Raw genomic sequence first — 20,046 nt, 5'->3', positions numbered from 1 at the left:
TTTTTTTTTTTTTTATCAAAATAACCCTCCTCTCTCTCACGTTGCTCTCTTTAGAACCCTATAATTTAGGATTTTTTTTATTGTCTCAATGTGTGTTCTTTCAAGATTTTTTTTAATTAAATATTAATTTTAATAAACTCTCACGTCTTCTACTCACTTTCAAACTCTCACAAATTTTAGTTCCCTTATCTCTCTCTCTCTCTATGGGAATTCTTTTCCTTCTTTGTGAAATATCTTTTATATAATAATATCATTATATATATACATTAAAAATCTTAAAAATATTATAATTAAATATTAGTTTCCTTATCTATTTCTACCACAAAAAAAAAAAAATTCCTTATCTCTATCACGTTCCTCTCTCTTTGTGAAATGTTTTTATTTAATAATATTATTCTATAGTTATATTAAAAAATAAAATTTATATCTTTCTATATTCTCTCTCTCCCCAGTTGCTTTCTTATTTATTTACCAAAAAAAAAAAAAAAAATTTGCTTTATTAAAATATTTCTTCATCAATAGTAACTTTTTTTTCATACTCAAAATACGATCTCTCCTTTCTATTGTCTCTTCTTAATATCAAATATGAACTCATATTTACCCAAAAAAAAAAATTCTCTACCAAAAAAAAATCTCTCTCCAATAGCTTTCTTAATTTCCTTTTAATTTCATTATCAATAATAACTCTATTTTTTTTTTTTCAAACTTAAAATATGATCTCTCCTTTCATAATATCAAATACAAACTCATATTCTACCAAAAGATCTATTCTCTTTTTCAAAAAAAAAATAAAAGGATCTTTTCTCTTCTTGGTTTATCCACGTCTTCACTATTGGCCATCAGAGGATGTTAAAGATATTGGAGGATTGTCTGAATCCTCTAATTGCTTCTCTTTTAATTGAACCACAGCTTTAGATTGGCTCTTATTTGCCCTATAATTCGATCTACTGATATGATTATGATTTAGAGTTCTAGTATAATTTATTTATAAGCAGTGGACGTTGTTTATTGAATTTTTTCTCGCCTTTGTAGATGTTATTTATTGAACTTTTCCTTACATGTGTAGGACTTTGGAGGAAGTTGTCATTCGCTCAAGTGGGTTGAGATCCGTTGATTGTTTATTTTGTTGCCATTTTTTATAAAACAGGTTTAATCGAGCGCTTCTTGTCCAAAACCTTTCTTTCAATCTTCTTTTGTATTTGAGATTCTAAACTTGCGTTTCAATCTCTCTTTATATATGCACCTCTTGGTGATCTAACAAGGACATATCTACTTGCAGTATGATTTGTATGAGTTTTCTCCATTCAATACATGGTGATCAGTTCATAAACACTGGCATGTAAATCTTGTAATCCTTCACGTATCTTTTTTGATGTTGTTAAGAAGTTTATTTCCCCTCTCCTCCATTTCTAGATTTGTTTTCTACATTGATATGTTTTAGTTTTTGCGCTTCTGATGTTGTATTTTCTTTGTAACCCTATTACTATATGTAAATATGAAGTTCCTTTTTCTTCTTTATTTTTTTTCTGTTATAGGTTTTAATTTGATTATTATGTTGTATATGTAAGGGTGAGACATGAAAGGTAGAGACAAGTTTTTATGTTGTTTCTGTCAAATATGTTTTTTCTGATTTTACAAGGTTGAAGATAAGATCAGCACCATTTCTGAATGGTTTATCTACTGATTTGGATTTGCTAAGAATTTTTTCCTCTACCCCTTTTCTGGAATTATTTCCTGTATATATATATATATATATTTGGGGGGGGGGGGGGGGGTTCTGATGTTGTATCTTCTTTGTATCCCTATTAGAATGTGCAGACATGGTGTTCCTTTTTCTTCTTTATCATTTTTTAATAAGAGCAATCATATGGTTTAAGTAAGAGGAATCGCTCTCAGATATGTAACATCGTAGCAACGTAGAGAAATTCGAGTTCCACTGTGAGGTTTCTTGCCTCATGGATATTATAATTTTTTAGAGAGCTATCTCCGATGCTTTTGATGTATGAAAAATTTACTAAACCGTTTATTACATGTGAATAACAATCGTTATTGATGTCTTAGTATTTTTTTATTTCTCTCTTGTATGCCACTGATTTTATTTGAATTCATTTACTCTACATCAGGCATTGGATAAAATTAGGTTATTTTTAGACACAAATAAGGAGATTTTTGGTGAAGGTGATAACACAAAGCTTAAGATCTTGGTTAGTGAATGGCTCCAATGAAACAATGAAAATATTATGAACTTGATGATTTTTGGATGTTCCTCGTGTTTTGATCACTTTTGACTAATTCCAAACCTTACTTTTCAAATCAAATCATAAGACATGCAGGCAGCCGTGAAGGAGTCCGCAACCACCAATTCCTCTCTTGACCCTCCTATAGCTAAAGCTAAAGTGAATATCTGTGGGGTTCACTGTGCCCAAGGATGCCCAAGTGATGATGAATGCATGGGCTATTGAACGAGATACTACCATATGCCTAAAAGAAGTTGTGTTTATGATGCCTGAAGGAAGTTATTTTGGTTTTGAGAAGATTGGTGATATCTGTGAAGGTATTTATTGCCAATATTGTTCTCCTTATTTTTCTAATAAATTTATATTTGTGTTTTGGAATTATGATGCTTCTCTTTTCCCTATTTTTTTTTTTTCTTTAAACATTATATTTTTTTGCTTCCACTTTTCTTCAATTGGTGTCTTCCTCTTTATTTTCATTATCTGAGTGCACATAATTATGGTTATGAGAAGACAAATGATATATGTAAAAGTATTCTTGAATTGACAGACAACCAACATTGATATTTATGTTTATGAGGTCAAATAGAAATCAAAATAGGGTGTGGCAAAGCGGTAAGGCGTTGGGTTTTGTTCCGATCACTCAGAAGTTCGAATCCTCCCATCCCAGAGCAAACCAATTCGATCAAAATAAGGATTCTTTTCTTTTAACAATATTTTCTTTAAGAACGAACGTAGTGTTGGATACAATGTGATCCATCTTTATGATTGCTAAAGTATCAATTCATAAATTGTATATCTATGAAGCTATTCTTTAAATCTAGAAAAAGATTCTCTCCACAGCCTTGGAGATATCTTCTCAAGGTCTCTAAAACTGATAATTTGGGTAGACCGAAGACTGGTGACTTATGGCTTTTACATGTATTTTGTTATTAAATTCATGATAATGAAGTAGATGCAACTTGGAAGGTAATGCAACTTACTTTGTGCTGATATGTTCAATTAATTGATCTCTCCTTTTGTCAGTTCATCGAAGAAAGAGGTATAGGGTGAAAGGTTTATTTTGTGAGTATATTTGCCCATGTCTGTTGATTTCCTTTAAAGATTCTTCAGCTGGTGCACCATATTAAGAAACTCATTTATCCATTATAAGGATCATATCAGGTGAATATCTTACACTTTTGTGAATATTAAGTATAGTATATCCGTGGAAAACAATACAAATCCAATATGTATATAATCCTTTCTGAAACGTGTAAACATTAGGCCTTTTTAGATTCATCTCCCATATTAATAGTAATTAAATAACTTTGAGAGAGAGAGAGAGAGAGAGAGAGAGAGAGAGAGAGAGAGAGAGCCTTTTTAAAAACCAATTAAATGTTCTAAAAAGGTTTCTTCCTAAAATTTTCTATTCAGTTTTCACTTTCTACATTTTTCTCTCTCTCCACTCTGCCCTAGAATAGCATTTAACAATTGATTGTCTAAAAATATCCGTATTTATCTATCATTAATTGAAATTTAAAATTTAATATTTAATAATCATCTTAAATTATTAATTGTTTCAATGGATATAATATATGATTAAAATTCTAAAATATAATTAATTTAATGTAGACATTTTGTTCTCCCTCATACGGCCACACGTGCATTTGCACATGTATTTTTTTACTAGTGTATATATATATATATATGAGAATTGGAAAATATGGTAAGCATTTAACTTTCTACCATTTTTAACTACCTTGGGAAAATTGATTTGCCTCTTTTGTTGTTTTGTATTGTCTCTGTTGCTTGTGTGAGGTGTCAATACCGAAAGAAGCTAATGACTTTACCAAAAAAAGGAAGAAGCTAATGATAATGCCACTTCATAACCAAAACACTAATATCCACATGTGCTTAATAATAAAAGCTTCCTCCAGTCTCTCTCTCTCTCTTTCTTTCTCGCATTGCTTTAAGTGTCTAGTAGATCTTCTCTACTCGTAAAAAAAAAAAAGTTGCCTGTTTATTTTAGCAACTTACATGTAAAGTTAATAACAGATTATGAAATAATATATTTAATGAGAAAAGAGAGACGATACTTATTATAATTAGTCATAACTCATCAATCTTTTTATATGGGTTTTCACGCTCATCCTTATTTGGAATCTCTATGTAACTGACCCATTAAGTTGGGATAGGATTTTGAACGTTATTATTGTTGTTGTTATAGAAGAGATAGCAGAAATGAGAGAGAAAGCACATATTGACCCTATACTTTCTTTTGCTTTTTTTTTTTTTTTAAATCAAATTTTTTTTCTTTGAGCAAGGTAGGTGTTTATCATGTTATAGAAATTAAGGTTGGTGTGTTAGGTTTTGGAAGACATGATTTAGGCCATGTGGTATGGCCATTTTGTTGCAACAAGTCCTGTAAGCAATTGAAAGTAATAAGTAATGGAACCAAATGTATAGTAGTGTTATGAGGATGCTTCTTTCAATACCTAACTCGGATGATTAATTGAAGGCGTTTGATTAGATCCAAGAGTTAAAAAAAAGGTGTCCTCTAATTTATGAACTTTTATAATGTTTCAAGGAGATTAACTTGTAGAATTGAAAGAGTCTCAATTTAAGAGCTTGTGCTTAATGGTTTCAATTGTAACCAATTCTCCGAACACTATTATATTTTGGTGGCACGTTTATCCCCTTCTTTGTTATTCTTTCTAATACACAATTATGCATATATTGGAACTACTACATTTATGGAAACATGCTACATGTGCAAATCAATGTATAAACAAGTGGACGTGATTAAATGATTAAGAAAAAATTAGGTTTAAATAGCCATGTGATCCCAAGATTAGGCATTGATGGGGATTAAGCTTGATGACTTCCACCACAAATGGAGTTTAGTCATAAAGGCACATTAAGCCAACTGTACCAATACCCACAAAATATATTTAAACCAAATCCAAGGAGGCAACAAAAAAAACAAAATTTGTAAGGAATTAAAAGAATTATAAATTCAGGAAGACATCCAATCAAATATAACATGAATTAAAAAAATATTTTGGGTTTTAGGGCTAGGGATTAGGACTTTGGGGTTTAGGGATTAGGGTTTAGTTTTAAGGGTTTAAGGTTTAGGGTTTGGAGTCTAAAATTTAGTGGCTAACATCTAGGGTTTAGGATTACGAATATGGGGTTTACAGTCTATAGGCAAAGGTCAAGAGTTTAGGATAAACTTTAAGGTTATATAAAACATTATATGTTATGCACATCATATGTTATGTTCGTCTCGAATTCTTGATCCACTCCAGCATATTTTGGTTGTTACTTAACTGGGATTTTTTTCTTAGATCTATGATAGTAACAGAAGGGTTGGGTACAATACGACCCACCTGACTACAACCCAATGGATCAACCCGACTTGGAGGAGTATATATATGTATTATTGTCTTGTTGAACAAGTGTTATAGTAAGATTTGGAGGTTTTTTGCTGCAAGTTAAGGAATTCTTGAGAGATCTCTATTGTAATCTTTTATCAATATTGATCTTCTTCTTCACTCAAGGACGTAATACACCACATCGATGGGTGGACCTCGTTAAATCTCTATGTTTTGCGTGAATTTATATTTATTTTCTTCATATTTGTTGGTGTTTGCTCCAACATTTTAAAATGCCAAACTAGTGAACCAAGACACTGAAATTTGTAAAATGCATTTTGGCAAAAAATAAAAAAGGAGCATATTTTCTACAAATGCAGACTAGTCCGGGAAGAACCAATGATGAATATAGTCAAGAATGATATTAGGCAAAACATCAGTACTTCAATATACTAATTCTGTGCAGTCAAATCCATTTTATCCCTTCCATCTTTTTCTTTCTTTTTTTTTTTTTAAATCAACAGCTCAGACAACACTAAATACCGACTGGACCGTTGATGAGAAACGTGATGCAATTGTCTCTGAGGCAAATGCTTGAATCTGCTTCTTGGCATCTGAAGTGATCAAGATAAAAGTTCAGGATCAAGTTGAGGTGTACAAAAATGCATCAATTGACAATGGAAAGAGGAATAGCTATATAAGCTGCCAATCTACAATTTATCTTAAACACATTCTTCTCTTACTTTGGCATTCACATAACAACATCTATAAAGCCCATTCGTCATCAGCTTTTCTGGAGATAACTGGAGAATCATATTTTCTCAAATCATCTCTTGTTGGATAAATAGTGACTTCATTAAAACAAATAAGCACTATATGGCATCACTGCATGCACATACCCCATTTGTTCTGACCATTCATGGCATATTTTTTACCATTTGACACATTCCTTATATCACCAATGACAACTTTTTTGGTAAAGACCAATGACAACTCGTGTATAAGAAAAACTTCTCTATTTCACTTTTGGTTGATTATTTTTCTGTTTGGTGCTAATAAATAGCTTCATATCTTCTTCTGTGTACCAGTATTCAACTGACTTGCATCTGATCAACACAAGAAGCACATGGACCAGACCGGTATTGTATATGTGATGGGAGCAATTTAAGTTTTTGTATGAAAAACAATTATATCTTCCTTAATATTATCCAATCAGGCAACTCCCTCAATTGATAATAATGTTTGCATACTTATGAAGAAGGTGAAATTTTTAATAAGTTTTATAGAAGATAGAAGTCCAGTTTTAATATTGTGGATCCAAAATGCAGCAGTCTTTTGACAGTATCAAAATATGAAACAAACTTACAAAGGCAATCTCTACAGTAGGTGCCTACTGAAGAGTTGATGCCCACTATGCTCATACACGGGAGATATAATAGTACAACAGTCAAACAAGTGAGGTGGACCTAAAACTAAGAATGACTGCCTAGATGAGAAAAGATCCAAAAGTTAAGTGAAAATCGTTGAAACGATTAGATTTGTATTTGAACTCGACTAAGCAATTATAGAAGAGGATGGAATCTTATCCATTAAGTGTTCCTCAAGACTTAAAGTTCAGAACTACCCATATATATATATATATATATATAATCTCACGTGAACAAATCCATGTAGTCCCCAGGAAAACTCATGATCCACTACAAGCATGGAGGTTCATGTGGAACATCATGAAGGATAGATGGTCCACTTGGAAGTATTAGCAAACATCTACAGTGTGGTCCAGCATTTATAATTTATTGTTCTTGCTTCAATAATATTTACGTGTAATCTGAGTAGGGAATTTTTTTTTTTCTCAGGCATAAAGAATCAATGACAGACTAGAACAAATAGAGGGAAGTAACTGTAAGCCCTATACATGCGACTGGACATGGCTAGAGAGTGTTTAACAGAAGCCACTAATGATTAATGACTGTAGCCTTGCATGAATGATGTAAGAGATTTAAAATCAAACCACAGCACTTGGTCATATTTTATGTGCAACGGGCTTTGTCTAAGCTTCTCGTTCCCTGCTTCTGTGCGAGAAGAAAAAGCCCAGAAGAGGGCAAATAGGCGGCTTCTCAGCTTCTGGAAGAAGAGATTCCAAGGCTTTTGCCCTGCCCAAGTAGGGAGGGCTTCCTGCGCAAGCCTCTCTTATTCAGTTATTGTGCCACATGGAAAATGATGTGGCTATTCCAACCATTGAATAAAGAGGACATAGTCTGGATTCACCACATATCAAATTTCAGAGCCTAATTAAATAAACCCCATTGTAGTGACATGACAAGCATCTCTGACTATGCCCATTCAAATGCACTGGTAGTCTAGCCATTACTGTGCACTCTCCCAACTCTCGGAGTTTTCAAAGCTCTGTTTTGTCACTTGGCAAACACTGCTCAGGCTGAAATTTGATATGTAAGCAGGGGTCCATGGGGTCTACCAGCCCCCAAAAATTGGGCCCTATCCCAACTGCCACATGGCAGATATTCGGACCCCACAAGATGCCTTTTCCTAGATGGGCCGTGCAGCAATCAAGATCTCAAATTCCAAATTCCTACTCCCATTGATCTTTTCTAATCTTCAGAAGCTAGCTTCTTAGAACCAGAGTAGCAAAAGATCAAGAGGCTTAGCCAAACATGCATAACATGCATTTCAATGATTCAGTACGCAGATAGCATGGATCTCCTTAATACAAATTCAGAACCATCCCCAACTACTGAAAACCAAATCAAGTTATCTGTAGAAAGAATTATACCTAAATCTTATTGATCCACACGAGTTACTGTAGAAACGTAACCCTAAAACGATGCAGAAGATAATGAAAAAACAAAAACCAACAATGCACATAAATTTACGAGGTTCGGCAAGATTGCCTACATCCTCGGTGAGATGAGATCCTGCTTCACTATCAATAGAGAATAGGGTTATAACGCTCGACCCTCACACCTCTCAGTATTGCTTGCATTATAGAGAAAGAAACCCTCACTACAAATATATAGCGAAAAAACCCTAATCCACAAAGTACGAAACTACCCTCAAATAAAAAATTAGAGCGGGGGCCTCTTACCCCCCATGGCCCGCTAACCAGCTAACAGGACCACCATCTTGCCTGTCAAGGCGCTTGCACCAGTACTCTCTAGATTAAACTATGACGGAATACAAGATATCGTACACCAACAATTTCCACCTTGGCTTGAATTCTGTCGAGCCTCCTATAAAGATAACCTGTAGACGTCTTCATCCACGTACCTCATCAGAGGTACAAACCCACACCTATTTGGTGTGTCCCCCATCTTCAACAATGAGTAATATTAATCAAGTCCAAACAGAACTCAAACTTCTCTGTAGTAACTAGCTTGGTAAGCATATCTGCAGGATTAAATCTGTATGAATTTTTCTCAAGTGAATACTGCATTCTGACACAAGCTCCCTGATCTTGTGAAATCTCACACCAATATGCTTTGTCTTTGCATGAAACATCTGATTCTTTGCAAGATGTATGGCACTCTGATTGTCACAATGTAACACTGTACCTCCTTGCTCCAACCCCAACTCATGAACCAATCTAGCTAACCAAACTCCTTCCTTAGCAACCTCAATTGCCGCCATGTACTTTGCCTATGTAGTGGACAATGCAACTGTAGACTGAAGCATCACTCTCCATGATATAGATCCACTAGTCAATGTAAATACATACCCTGTAATAGACCTCCTCCTGTCTAAATCACCAACATAGTCAGAATCAACATAACCCGCCAATTTTGTGGAACTTCCCTTACCACTGAACATAACACCTATATCTATAGTCTTGCTCAAATATTTGAAGATCCACTTAATTGCATTTCAATGCTCCTTCCCTGGATTACTCATGTATCTGCTAACAACACTGACTGCATGAGACAAATCCGGCCTGCTACAAACCATAGCATACATAAGATTCCCAACTGCTCTAACATAGGGGACCTGAGACATCTGCTCCACCTCCTCATGTGTTGTAGGGCATTTCCTTTCAAATAACTTGAAGTGGCTAGCTAACGGAGTGCTAACCGGCTTAGCCTTTTTCACATTGAAACGCTCTAGTACCTTTTCAATATACCTCTTTAGAGTTACCCAAAGTTTACTTGCATTTTTATCTCTAAGGATTTCCATGCCAAGAATCTTCTTAGCAGCACCAAGATCCTTCATCTCAAATTCAGCATTCAACAAAGACTTCAAAGAGACTATATCATGTTTATTCTTAGCAGTAATGAACATGTCATCAACATAAAGCATCAACAAAATAATGGAATTATCACTGGACACTTTATAATAAACACAACTATCATACTCACTTCTTGTGTAGCCAATCTTCATCATGTGAGAATCAAAGCGCTTGTACCACTACCTAAGAGATTGCTTAAGACCATAAAGCGACCTCTTGAGTAGACAAACTTGATCTTCCTTTCCCTGCACCTTGAAAGCTTCAAGCTGCTCTATGTAAATTTGTTCCTCCAAGTCACCATGAAGAAATGCAATCTTCATCAACCTTGAAAGCTTCAAGCTGCTCTATGTAAATTTGTTCCTCCAAGTCACCATGAAGAAATGCAATCTTCATCAAGTTGTTTAAGCTCCAAATAAATTGCCACCAAAGTAGTACCCGGATCGAAGTGTGTTTCACCACTGGAGAGAATATTTCTTTATAGTCTACCCCCCTCCTTCTGTGCATAGCCCTTCAAGTCTGGCCTTATACCTTTCACACTCCTTCTCGGATGCTACCTCTTTCTTACGAAAGACCCATTTACACCCAATGATTTTTCTTCCCTTAGATTTTTCCACAGTCTCCCAAGTCTTGTTCTTTTATAGAGACTCCATTTCCTCCATCATAGTTGTCATCCATTTATCATGCTATGCATCACTCAAAGCATCATGGTAGGAAAATGGATCACCTGTACCTACAGTGAGGGCATAGGCAACCATGTTCTCAAACCCGTATCTCACATGTGCTTTGTGAGTACACTTTCCTTTACCCTTTGCCCTTTGTCACAGTATAGGGAATTTCTACTGCTTCCTGTTGTCCTAGTAAGTCACTGGATGACTCATTCTCTCTTGTTGTTTCTGACTCACCTAACTCCACCTGCACAGTAGAACCTTCTTTATTTTCATCAAGTGCTTGCGAACTGCAATTTGACTTCACCATGTGAGACTCATCAAACACAACGTCCCTGCTAACCACAATCTTCTGTGAACTTGGATCCACAACTTTAATCCCTTTACGCCTTCTCAAAACTAAGAAAGATACACTACTTAGACTGAGTCTAACTTGGAACGTTCTGACTCTCTACATGAGCATAAGATGGACAACCAAATATTTTTAGAATAGAAGAATCTACTGTTTTTCCTATCCATACCTGTTCGGGAATTTTACAATCAATCGCCTTTGACAGAGATGTGTTGACGAGGAAATATGCCATATTCACTGCTTCTGCCCAAAATCTCTTACTCAACCCTGCATTCAGCCTCATACTCTAAGCTCTTTCTCGAAGTGTCATGTTCATCCTTTCAGCTACACCATTTTGTTGTGATGTCTTTGGAACTGTGAAGTGACGTGTAATCCCTTCAGCTTTGCACAATTCTAGAAACGGATTGTACATGTACTCCCCTCCATTATCTGTTCTCAAGTACTTAATTTTCTTTTTTGTCGTCCTTTCTACATTAACCTTCCATTCCTTAAATTTAATGAACACCTCATTTTTATGTTTCATGAAGTAGATCCATACTTTCCTTGAGTAATCATCAACAAAGGTCACGAAGCATTCTACCCCACCTTTAAATTTTGTTGTTGAAGGACCGCATACATCGTTGTGTCCATAATCAAGCACCCCTTTACTCTTATGTTTTGCAGTTTTGAAACTAACCTTGTAATGTTTCCCAAACACACAATACTTGTAGAAGTTCAGTTTACCAGTTTTCACTCCCTTCAATAGTTTCCTTTTATGAAGATCCATCAATCCCCTTTCTCCCATATTCCCTAGCCGCATATGCCACAGATAAGTATTATTTGTATTAGATCCTACATCTGTAGTCATAAATGCTCCACCTGTAACAGTGCTCCTTATGAGTCTGTATAGGTTTCCTGTTAGCTGTCCCTTCATAACAACCATAACACCCTTAATAACTCTGAGAACTCTACCTTCTGCTATGTACTTGTAGCCATTTGAGGCAAGTGCCCCCAAAGATACTCAATTTTTTCTTAATTCTGGTATATGCCTCACATCTGCTAAAGTTTTTACTAGCTCATCAAACATCTTGATTTTGATAGTGCCTATCTCAATGGTCTTGCACACAGTATCATTCCCCATTAGGACAGATCCACCATTATATGGTTGATATGTATCAAACCAATCCTTATGTGGACACATGTGATATGAATATCCAGAATCTAAAATCCAAGAATCAAAAGATTGATTCTCACCTGATGATATAGAGAGTACATCTCCATATGAACTATCAGCCATGCTAGCTTCCTCAGATGCTTATCTATACCTTTCTTCTTCAAGTCTGCCTTCCTCTTCAAGCACTCTCTCTTCAGATGATCTTCCTTCTTGTAATAGTAACAAAAGACCTATGTCTTTGCCCCATTTTGATTTCAATCGATTCTTCCTAGATCCCTTCTGATTTGATCTCCCTTTTTCCTGCTCTTTGTCACCTCCGAAAAGACCTTATTCTTAAGATTTCATACCGCTGGTCTTCTTCCTTGTATCATTGGACACAAGGGCAAGGCAGCTACGACTTCATCCATCTCAAGGGTCTCCTTCCCGTACAAGAGAATAGTTATTAGGTGATCATACGATTCTCGTTTTTGTTTTCATCCTCGATCTTAACCTCCATGTTTGCAAGTTTATTTACGATCTGATTGAACGTGTTAGATGCTCTAATAGATCTGTACCTTCCTTCATCTATAGAGAATGCAATTGCTTCTTCACGAACATCTTGTTCATTAAGGACTTCGTCATATAGATGCTTTAAATTTTCACCCATAACTGCAGTGTAGATTCGATACCCACAACATATTGTAGGGCATCATCAGAAAGATTTAAACGAATAGCACTTACCGTCTTTTCCTCCATCTCCTTCAATCTTCATCAGTAATTTTTTTAAGGTTTCTTCGACTTCCTCAACAACGTTTTCGCCAAACCCTGTTCTATAAGAAGATCCTTCATTCTTTGACGCCAGAGGGTAAAATTATTCTTCTCATTGAACCGCTCGATATCATACTTGACATTCGATCCCTTCCCTGTCATCGTGATAGCAAACCCTAAAAAACAGAAACCTAGAGCTCTGATGCCAATTTATAAAAATGCAACCCTAAAACAATACAGAAGATAATGAAAAAATAAGAACAAACAATGCACATAAATTTACGAGGTTCGGCAAGATTGCCTATGTCCTCGGTGAGATGAGATCCTGCTTCACTATCAATGGAGAATAGGGTTATAGCGCTTGTCCCTCACACCTCTCAGTATTGCTTGCATTACAGAGAAAAAAACATTCGCTACAAATATATAGCGAAAAAAACCCTAATCTGAAAAGTACAAAACTGCCCTCAAATAAAAAATATGAACGGGAGGCCTCCTGCCGCTATGCAACCCCCACGGCCTACTAACAGACTAGCGGGACTACCGTCCTGCCTATTGAGGCGCCTGCACCAGTACTCCCTAGATTAAACTGTGACGGAATACAAGACATCATACACCAATAGATACAACGTTGTCAACAATATTCTACAACAACAACTTAGCCTTTTCCCAACTAAATGGGGTCGGCTACATGGATTCATGAAAGGGTAAAATAAAAGGAAACATAAAGAGAAAAAAAAAAAGGAAAAATAAAGAGACAGAGTAACACCACATGAACATCCCACCTACAATCAGTAAGTAACATGGATCTTTGCCCTCTAAACAACTCTGTTTGAGGTCATACTAGAATCAAGACCTAGCCTCAACATGTATTTTCTTACAACATCCTCTATGGTCATTTTAGGCCTGACCCTACCTCTATTTGCTCCTTCAATTTGGATATGGTCACTCCTCCTTACCAGGGCATCCCTAGGTCTCCGTTGGACATGGCCATACCACCTTAAACGATATTCTCAGAACCTGTCTTGAATCAGGGCTATTCCCAAATCAACTCTAACTTGATTGTTCCTGACTCTATCTCTCCTAGTTTGTCCACACATCTATTTCAACATCCTCATCCCTGCTATGCTCAGTTGATCTATGTTGTGCTTTTTGACTGCCCAACATTCTTCTCCATACATCATAGCTAGTCTTACAACAGTCCTATAGAACTTTCCTTTAAGCTTTAGAGGAATATGTTAATCACACAACACGTCAAATGCCCCCTCCACTTCATCCAACCTACTTTAATTCTATGAGAAACATCATCTTTTGTATCACCTTCCTTGTTTATGATTGACCGCAGATATCTAAAACAGTCGCTTTGCGATATTTCTCTTTCCTCAAGTTTCACCACTTCATTATCTATCCTTGTGTGACTAAATTTACACACCATATACTCCGTCTTCGTTCTACTAATCTTAAGACCCTGGGCTCCAAGTTGAATCTCCATAACTCCAACTTATCGTTAATTCCTCTTACTGTCTCATCCACCAGATGCTTGGGAGTATAACACTATTCTCTCTGGACTATACAATATTCCACTGTGCTTATAGATAAAACTTGGTCCAACAGTAAGGTACGAATGTTGCGACCCGGTGGTCAAGCGGTTGAAACAACCTCTTGGCATTCTCGAGGTAAAGTAAGGTTGTGTGGTTCTCGCCCCCCAAACCTCGCACATGCGGGAGCCTCGTGCACCAGGTATGCTTAGAGACAAGACTAAAAAAAAATTAGGGGTATGATCATGAGCAATTCAATGATGATTAAGTTTAAGGAAAGAGTTAATTTAACATATAATGTAGATGAAAAGGCACTTACTTATAGTGTAATTCATAAGTATCAACCACTGAACAGAATAAAACATATAATAATTGCATACCTTTTCGACATTTAGTGAATCCAACAATATTTGCAATGCTGAGGCTCAAACAAACTCCTACAACTAGGACATAATCTGCTTGGAATCTTATCAGTGAAAATATACCAAGGAATATCCATGCAACTGCCTGAAAGATAAGATAACACCTATACATCAGAGATTACAAGGGTAAAAAAGAGCTGACAGATTTATACTTTACATACTAGTGAATCACTTATTTTTATGCTGGTTTTTGTATGTTCCAAGGTTAATCTTCATTAAGTATTTTGTACCTGGAAAATTAAATCACACATGGTTAAGGTAGATCGAGCTGTAAAAAATAGGATTAAATGCTGGCCCAATTTTAGTGCAATTCTGGTTCTCTACTTCAGCCATCAAACTGGACCAAGAATGGACTAATATGTGTTATTTTGAGTGTCCAATGGGTAGTATGGGCGATGGGATTTATATTTTGGTTTTACTTTTGTAGTGGGTCAATTCTATAAGCCCAAATATTGGGGATTTAAGTCCTATAAGGGATTAAGTAGTTATTTTACTTTCTCAGTCATTAAGAATATTAGGCTTCTATATTTGAGTATTCTAGAAGTCTAGTTATGTCCTTTATTTCTTTCTTAGTGAGCAAGTTATTACTTGTTAGGTAGTTTGAGTCTTAATTCAATTAGTTTCTATTTTCCAGTTATTTCCTATTGTAGATCTTTCTATGTAATTGAATACAGGACTCTACTATATAAAGAGGTTGATTGTAGTTGTTGAAACACAGTTGATTAATGATATTTTGTGACCTTTGCCTGATGGTTTGTTCCTAAGAAAAGATGTTTCAACAACTGACATAGTTGTGGGTGAGAGACCCAAGATTGAGATAGCCCACCACGCCCACATCTATCCCTTCTATACTTTTTTTTTCCCTACTTCCTACTCGTATTCTACTTCTATATATTCATAATTATTGTGAGAACAAAGTCTCTCACGTTGCTGAACTGAAGAGCACACAGCCAGACAACCAATTCCAGTTACATGCATAGTTGTTAAGATGGCAAGGCGAACCAAGGCATTGGAGGGGTGCCTAAGCGCCTATAGGTGACCAAGTCACCCAAGTGTTATTTTTATTTTCCCTTCTCTAACATTATTTAGTTATGCTACATACACAGCTTGTATTGTCAAAAATCAATCTTAAGCCACATTAAGTCAACAAAAATCAACATTAAGCCACACCAAGTCATCAAAAATCAACATTAAGTCACATTAAGTCATCAAAAATCAACATTAAGAGAAATGTTCTTGGTCTCTAATGAGTTTGATTGGTCAAATGATTTTATTTTACATGAAACTTTTTGTCTTAGGTAGAACACAAAACCAACTTTCCAATAAGTCTAACATTACTTAAATCTAAGTCATAATGACAAATTTATGTTCCCGTCCAACTTATTTTAAAGTTTGTGAATGCTATTAAAATCGCCTGAATGAAAATAATTTTATGGACATCAAAACAAAAGATTATTTTACCGCACATTGGTTTTCAGTAATGTTTTACAATGATAAGATTTATAAAATTTTCAAAATTGAGAAAAACCCAAGAATTTGAAAGTTGAAAATTAACCCAAAAACAAAAAATCAAGTTTTTGTTTTTGGGCTGAGAGGTTGACTTTTTATCCTTTTGAAATTTGATTTTTAAACTATAGCTATTGAATTCAAATAGGGGCATTTGCTTATATATGAATATTATCTTAAGTAAATGAAATTAGTTATTTACTTAAATGATATTTTTTATTTGTTTTTATAAAAAATATAAAAACATTTACTTTAATGATATTTAACATAAATAAGAGTTGTGCCTTGCAGTAAGGCGACATCTGCCCAAACCCTAACTAGGCCGCCTAGAAGAATTTTCGAGTCCGTTAACTTCCAAGTCAAATCTCTTATTGTTGTCGGATTTTGAGGGTTTGTTGAGGATCTTAGGAGGACCACTCGATCCAAATTTGAGGATCATTTGACGCTTCCAGCCCAAGTTCTTGAAGAAACACCAAAACTTTCCTTTATCTTGCAACCATCATAAGTCACAGTCCAGCCAGCAGAATTAGTTCAATTTTTTATAGTTTGTTCCCCCATATAGGATCTCCATTCCATCCAAATTTCAGCCCTAACGGAGTCCAATTTGGTGAGATACAATTTATGCAAGTTTTGACCAAAATCTAAGTCTATTTTCAGATCTATCCTTACTGTTGAATCCGATCTATTCTAAGTCTTATTGGAATTTATGATGGATCCTATAGGGACTGATTACCCTTCGTAATCTAGTTTGACATCAATGGTTTCCGTTTCTCTGAAGAAACACTGAAAAGCTCGGAAGTGTATTCTAAACCTCAGACCAAGGGTTTGGCATTGCATCTATACAGGCTAACAAGAGCCCTAGTCTCAACGATCAACTGATCCGAAGCTGGATCACCCTTCTAGAACCAATCCCAAATTGAATACACACTGGATAGCCTTATCCACCAGCTGGATCAATCCAATCCTGACAGCGTATCAGGCAATCTGGTCCAATCCAAGACCCAATCAATCACATCTCTTCAACCATGCAGTCAGGCAAAGTATAAATGTATGTGCACAGTGGTCACAAACAAAATATTAATTCATCAACATGCATATAATGCAAGGACATTACAAGAGTGTTTTCACGAACATTTTCATATCTTGAAACAGTTTACCAAGCTTGATGCAAGGAAATTACAAGACATACACACCAATCCCCAGAGATCATGGGGGGGAAGATACAAACCAAAAAACATGGAGGGACAATGACTGTTCAAATAGGACCCTCAATGAATGTTCACTTACTGTGAGATAAAGTGTCCACCAGAAGAGCCATGAATCCTTTTTGTTCATCCGGGACAATGACTACAGAAAATAAATAAGATACAGGGTAAATTCTCATCGAAAATGCAGACTCATCTCAAGTATCTTTGATTATCTTGCAAATGTTTTACAAGAGGAGGAAAAGAATTCATTCCGACATGGGGAAAAAGTTAATATACTTGACGTAAAGTAATACCAACCTCTTGGTCAAGGCATTCAAATTTCCATATGCTTTCTCCCAAATCATTTATTTCATTCCACCACCTTAGGCCAACTAATATCCGCCCACTGACATTCTTTACTACCCAAAAGTCGAGAGCAGCAAGGATGACAGTTACCACAAAAATGATGACAAAGCTATCAAAGAAGAGTGCTGAAAGAATGTAGAACGCCAATGCAGCAGCCTGTCAAATTCCAAAAGGTATTTAGTAAAATGGAGAAAAGGGTGAAGAGTTCCTATTCCATGGATGGCACATAGTTATACCATGTGGCAGATAAGATGAAGCTAAAATTTGTGGACAAGTTGAACCTAAGGTTCCCAGACTCACATGTCAAGTTTCAGCCCAAACAAAGTTGGCCATGTGGCAAAACAAATCCAGGAGTGCTAGAACCACAAGAGGTGCATGGACATACATGGGAGGGTACACCTTTAAACTGGGAAGGTCAATGACCAAATTGGAGTCTAACACTCTAACTGGGAAGGTCTATGGCCAAATTGGATCTAAAATTGACCACTTTCCTAATATCCAAAGGTATCTACAATGTGGCAAAATTAGCGGTGCCTGTCTGAAGAAACTCTCGAACATGGCCGTCTTGGTAAACTTTCCATTAGGAAAAAACAATAAATCAAAAGATAATGATGAAACACTGAACCTTGAATAGCACATGAAAGAAGCACGTCTTTGGGTTGGCATAATTTTCACCTGCAGGCTGAACAAGTAAAGAAAATAATCATCGATTAACAAATAGTACATATGAGTCAAGCAACAAACTGACTCTGCAAAAATTGGGTTCTGGCCAAGTCTACTCTGAGCCCTCGTCCCCCAAAATTGTTTGCCATTATTAGATCTGGTACTTATCGCCATGCAACATGAAATAGAGATTCAAGATAATAACATAGTTAACAATACAATCCTTAATCCTTAAACAAGAAATGCACAAATAGATCTCTCACCCTGGAAATCATATTTCAGCCATGAATAATCTAATTTCCGAATAGTTCATCTTACTCTTAAAATTAACATTTAACTTACAATTTTGATGGGACCCTAACTAATGGCATTGCAACCGAGAGACGCAATGAAAATTCCCAAATCAAACAATATATAGATAACAACACAAACTTAATGGATCACTCGCGAACTTGACTCAAATAGAAAAAAAACCTGAGAAATTAGAGACGCATACTGACTATCGATCCAACAAACGTTCGAACAAAAGAAGAATTGCATAAAAATGGACAAGAGAGATCTGTAGAGAGAAATGACCTGGTTTAGATCCATATCAAGAGATGAAATGATGCCCTATCGAGATCACTTGGCTCTCCCCTCCTTGTTCATATGAGTATTCAAAACCAACAAAATATCTTCTTCCCTCTTCGGCCGACCTTTGTCTCAGTTGCCACTTGCCCGCAATGACCCACGAGCTTCTTTCTCGGTGCGCACTTACGGCTTCCGAAAAGAATCACAAGTTTCCGAGAATACCCTCAATCTGCAATTTAAATTCCTTCTCAATCTTCACCCGGCAGTACAACAATACGGTACTTCAGTTGCGGTTCGGGTTAAGTGAAACCAGTCGCTTTATTCTTAAGCGGGAAAAGTACATGGTTACCCAGTTTTGGGTTTCCTTTACAAAATTACCCACAAAAAGTTTTGGTTAACAAAAATACTCAAAATTAGGTTTAGGTTTACAAAACTACCCACCTAAAGTTTCAGTTAACAAAAATATCCAAAATCAGGTTTGGGATTACAAAACTACCCAAAATAGTGAGTCTTCATCTTCCACATATAATCATGCATTTTTTTATTACTGAAACTTTGTATAGGTAGTTTTGTAAACCCAAACTCAATTTTTGGTATTTTTGCTAACTTAAACTTTAAATGGATAATTTTGTAGAGGAAAGTCTAATTTTGGGTATTTTTGTTAACTGAAACTTTTGGTGGGTAATTTTGTAAAGGGAAACCCATAAGTGGGTAATCAAGTAATTTTTCTTTTTTAAGCTTAAGCTGTGTTTGGTTGGTAAGAGAAGACAAAAAAATCATATGTTTTCTTGTATTTTAGGGAACTTTTTTTTTTTTTTTTGTAGTAGAATATAAAAAACGTTAATATACCTAATTTATTATGGTGAATTTTGAAATTCAAAAAAAAATCTTCTCTTAGTTCAAGACATACTGAACACAATGAGAATTTCTTAAACTAAGAAAATAGTATTTTTTTGTATTTTTTTCTTTTATTTTCTTCTCTTGGCTATCAAACTCAACCTTGAGTCTTTAATCCACCCCCTTACATGATTATTCACTTTTGTATTTTCTTTT

At 35.6% G+C, this 20,046-nt stretch overlaps 1 protein-coding gene across 2 annotated transcripts; it reads right to left on the bottom strand.

The window, feature by feature from the left end:
* Nucleotides 1-5,972: 5,972 nt before the first annotated feature.
* LOC122091930 (Golgi apparatus membrane protein-like protein ECHIDNA) lies at nucleotides 5,973-19,174 on the bottom strand. 2 transcript variants are annotated; one of them, XM_042662183.1, is made up of 6 exons: nucleotides 19,000-19,171; nucleotides 18,386-18,442; nucleotides 17,713-17,916; nucleotides 17,495-17,554; nucleotides 14,660-14,786; nucleotides 5,973-6,204 (listed from the first exon to the last, which is right to left on the bottom strand). In XM_042662183.1, exons 1-6 carry the CDS (start codon nucleotides 19,012-19,014, stop codon nucleotides 6,116-6,118), a joined length of 552 nt encoding a protein of 183 aa, XP_042518117.1. In that variant the 5' UTR covers nucleotides 19,015-19,171; the 3' UTR covers nucleotides 5,973-6,115. The 2 variants fall into 2 exon arrangements, with proteins under 2 accessions (XP_042518117.1, XP_042518118.1); XM_042662184.1 differs by lacking the exon at nucleotides 17,495-17,554 and having other exon boundaries at nucleotides 19,000-19,174.
* Nucleotides 19,175-20,046: the final 872 nt, after the last annotated feature.

The sequence above is a fragment of the Macadamia integrifolia genome, chromosome 10 (assembly GCF_013358625.1).
Source record: "Macadamia integrifolia cultivar HAES 741 chromosome 10, SCU_Mint_v3, whole genome shotgun sequence".
NCBI lineage: Eukaryota > Viridiplantae > Streptophyta > Magnoliopsida > Proteales > Proteaceae > Macadamia > Macadamia integrifolia.
The sequence above is the reverse complement of the archived record's forward strand: the minus strand, read 5'-3'. Positions and strand labels throughout refer to the sequence as shown.

Coding starts and splice junctions, on each gene's coding strand:
- LOC122091930 (XM_042662183.1), bottom strand. Junction 17,555..17,712: donor TTGAATGCCTTGACCAAGAG/GTTGGTATTACT, acceptor TATTTTCTGTAG/TCATTGTCCCGGATGAACAA. Junction 6,205..14,659: donor ATTCACTAAATGTCGAAAAG/GTATGCAATTAT, acceptor TGATCACTTCAG/ATGCCAAGAAGCAGATTCAA.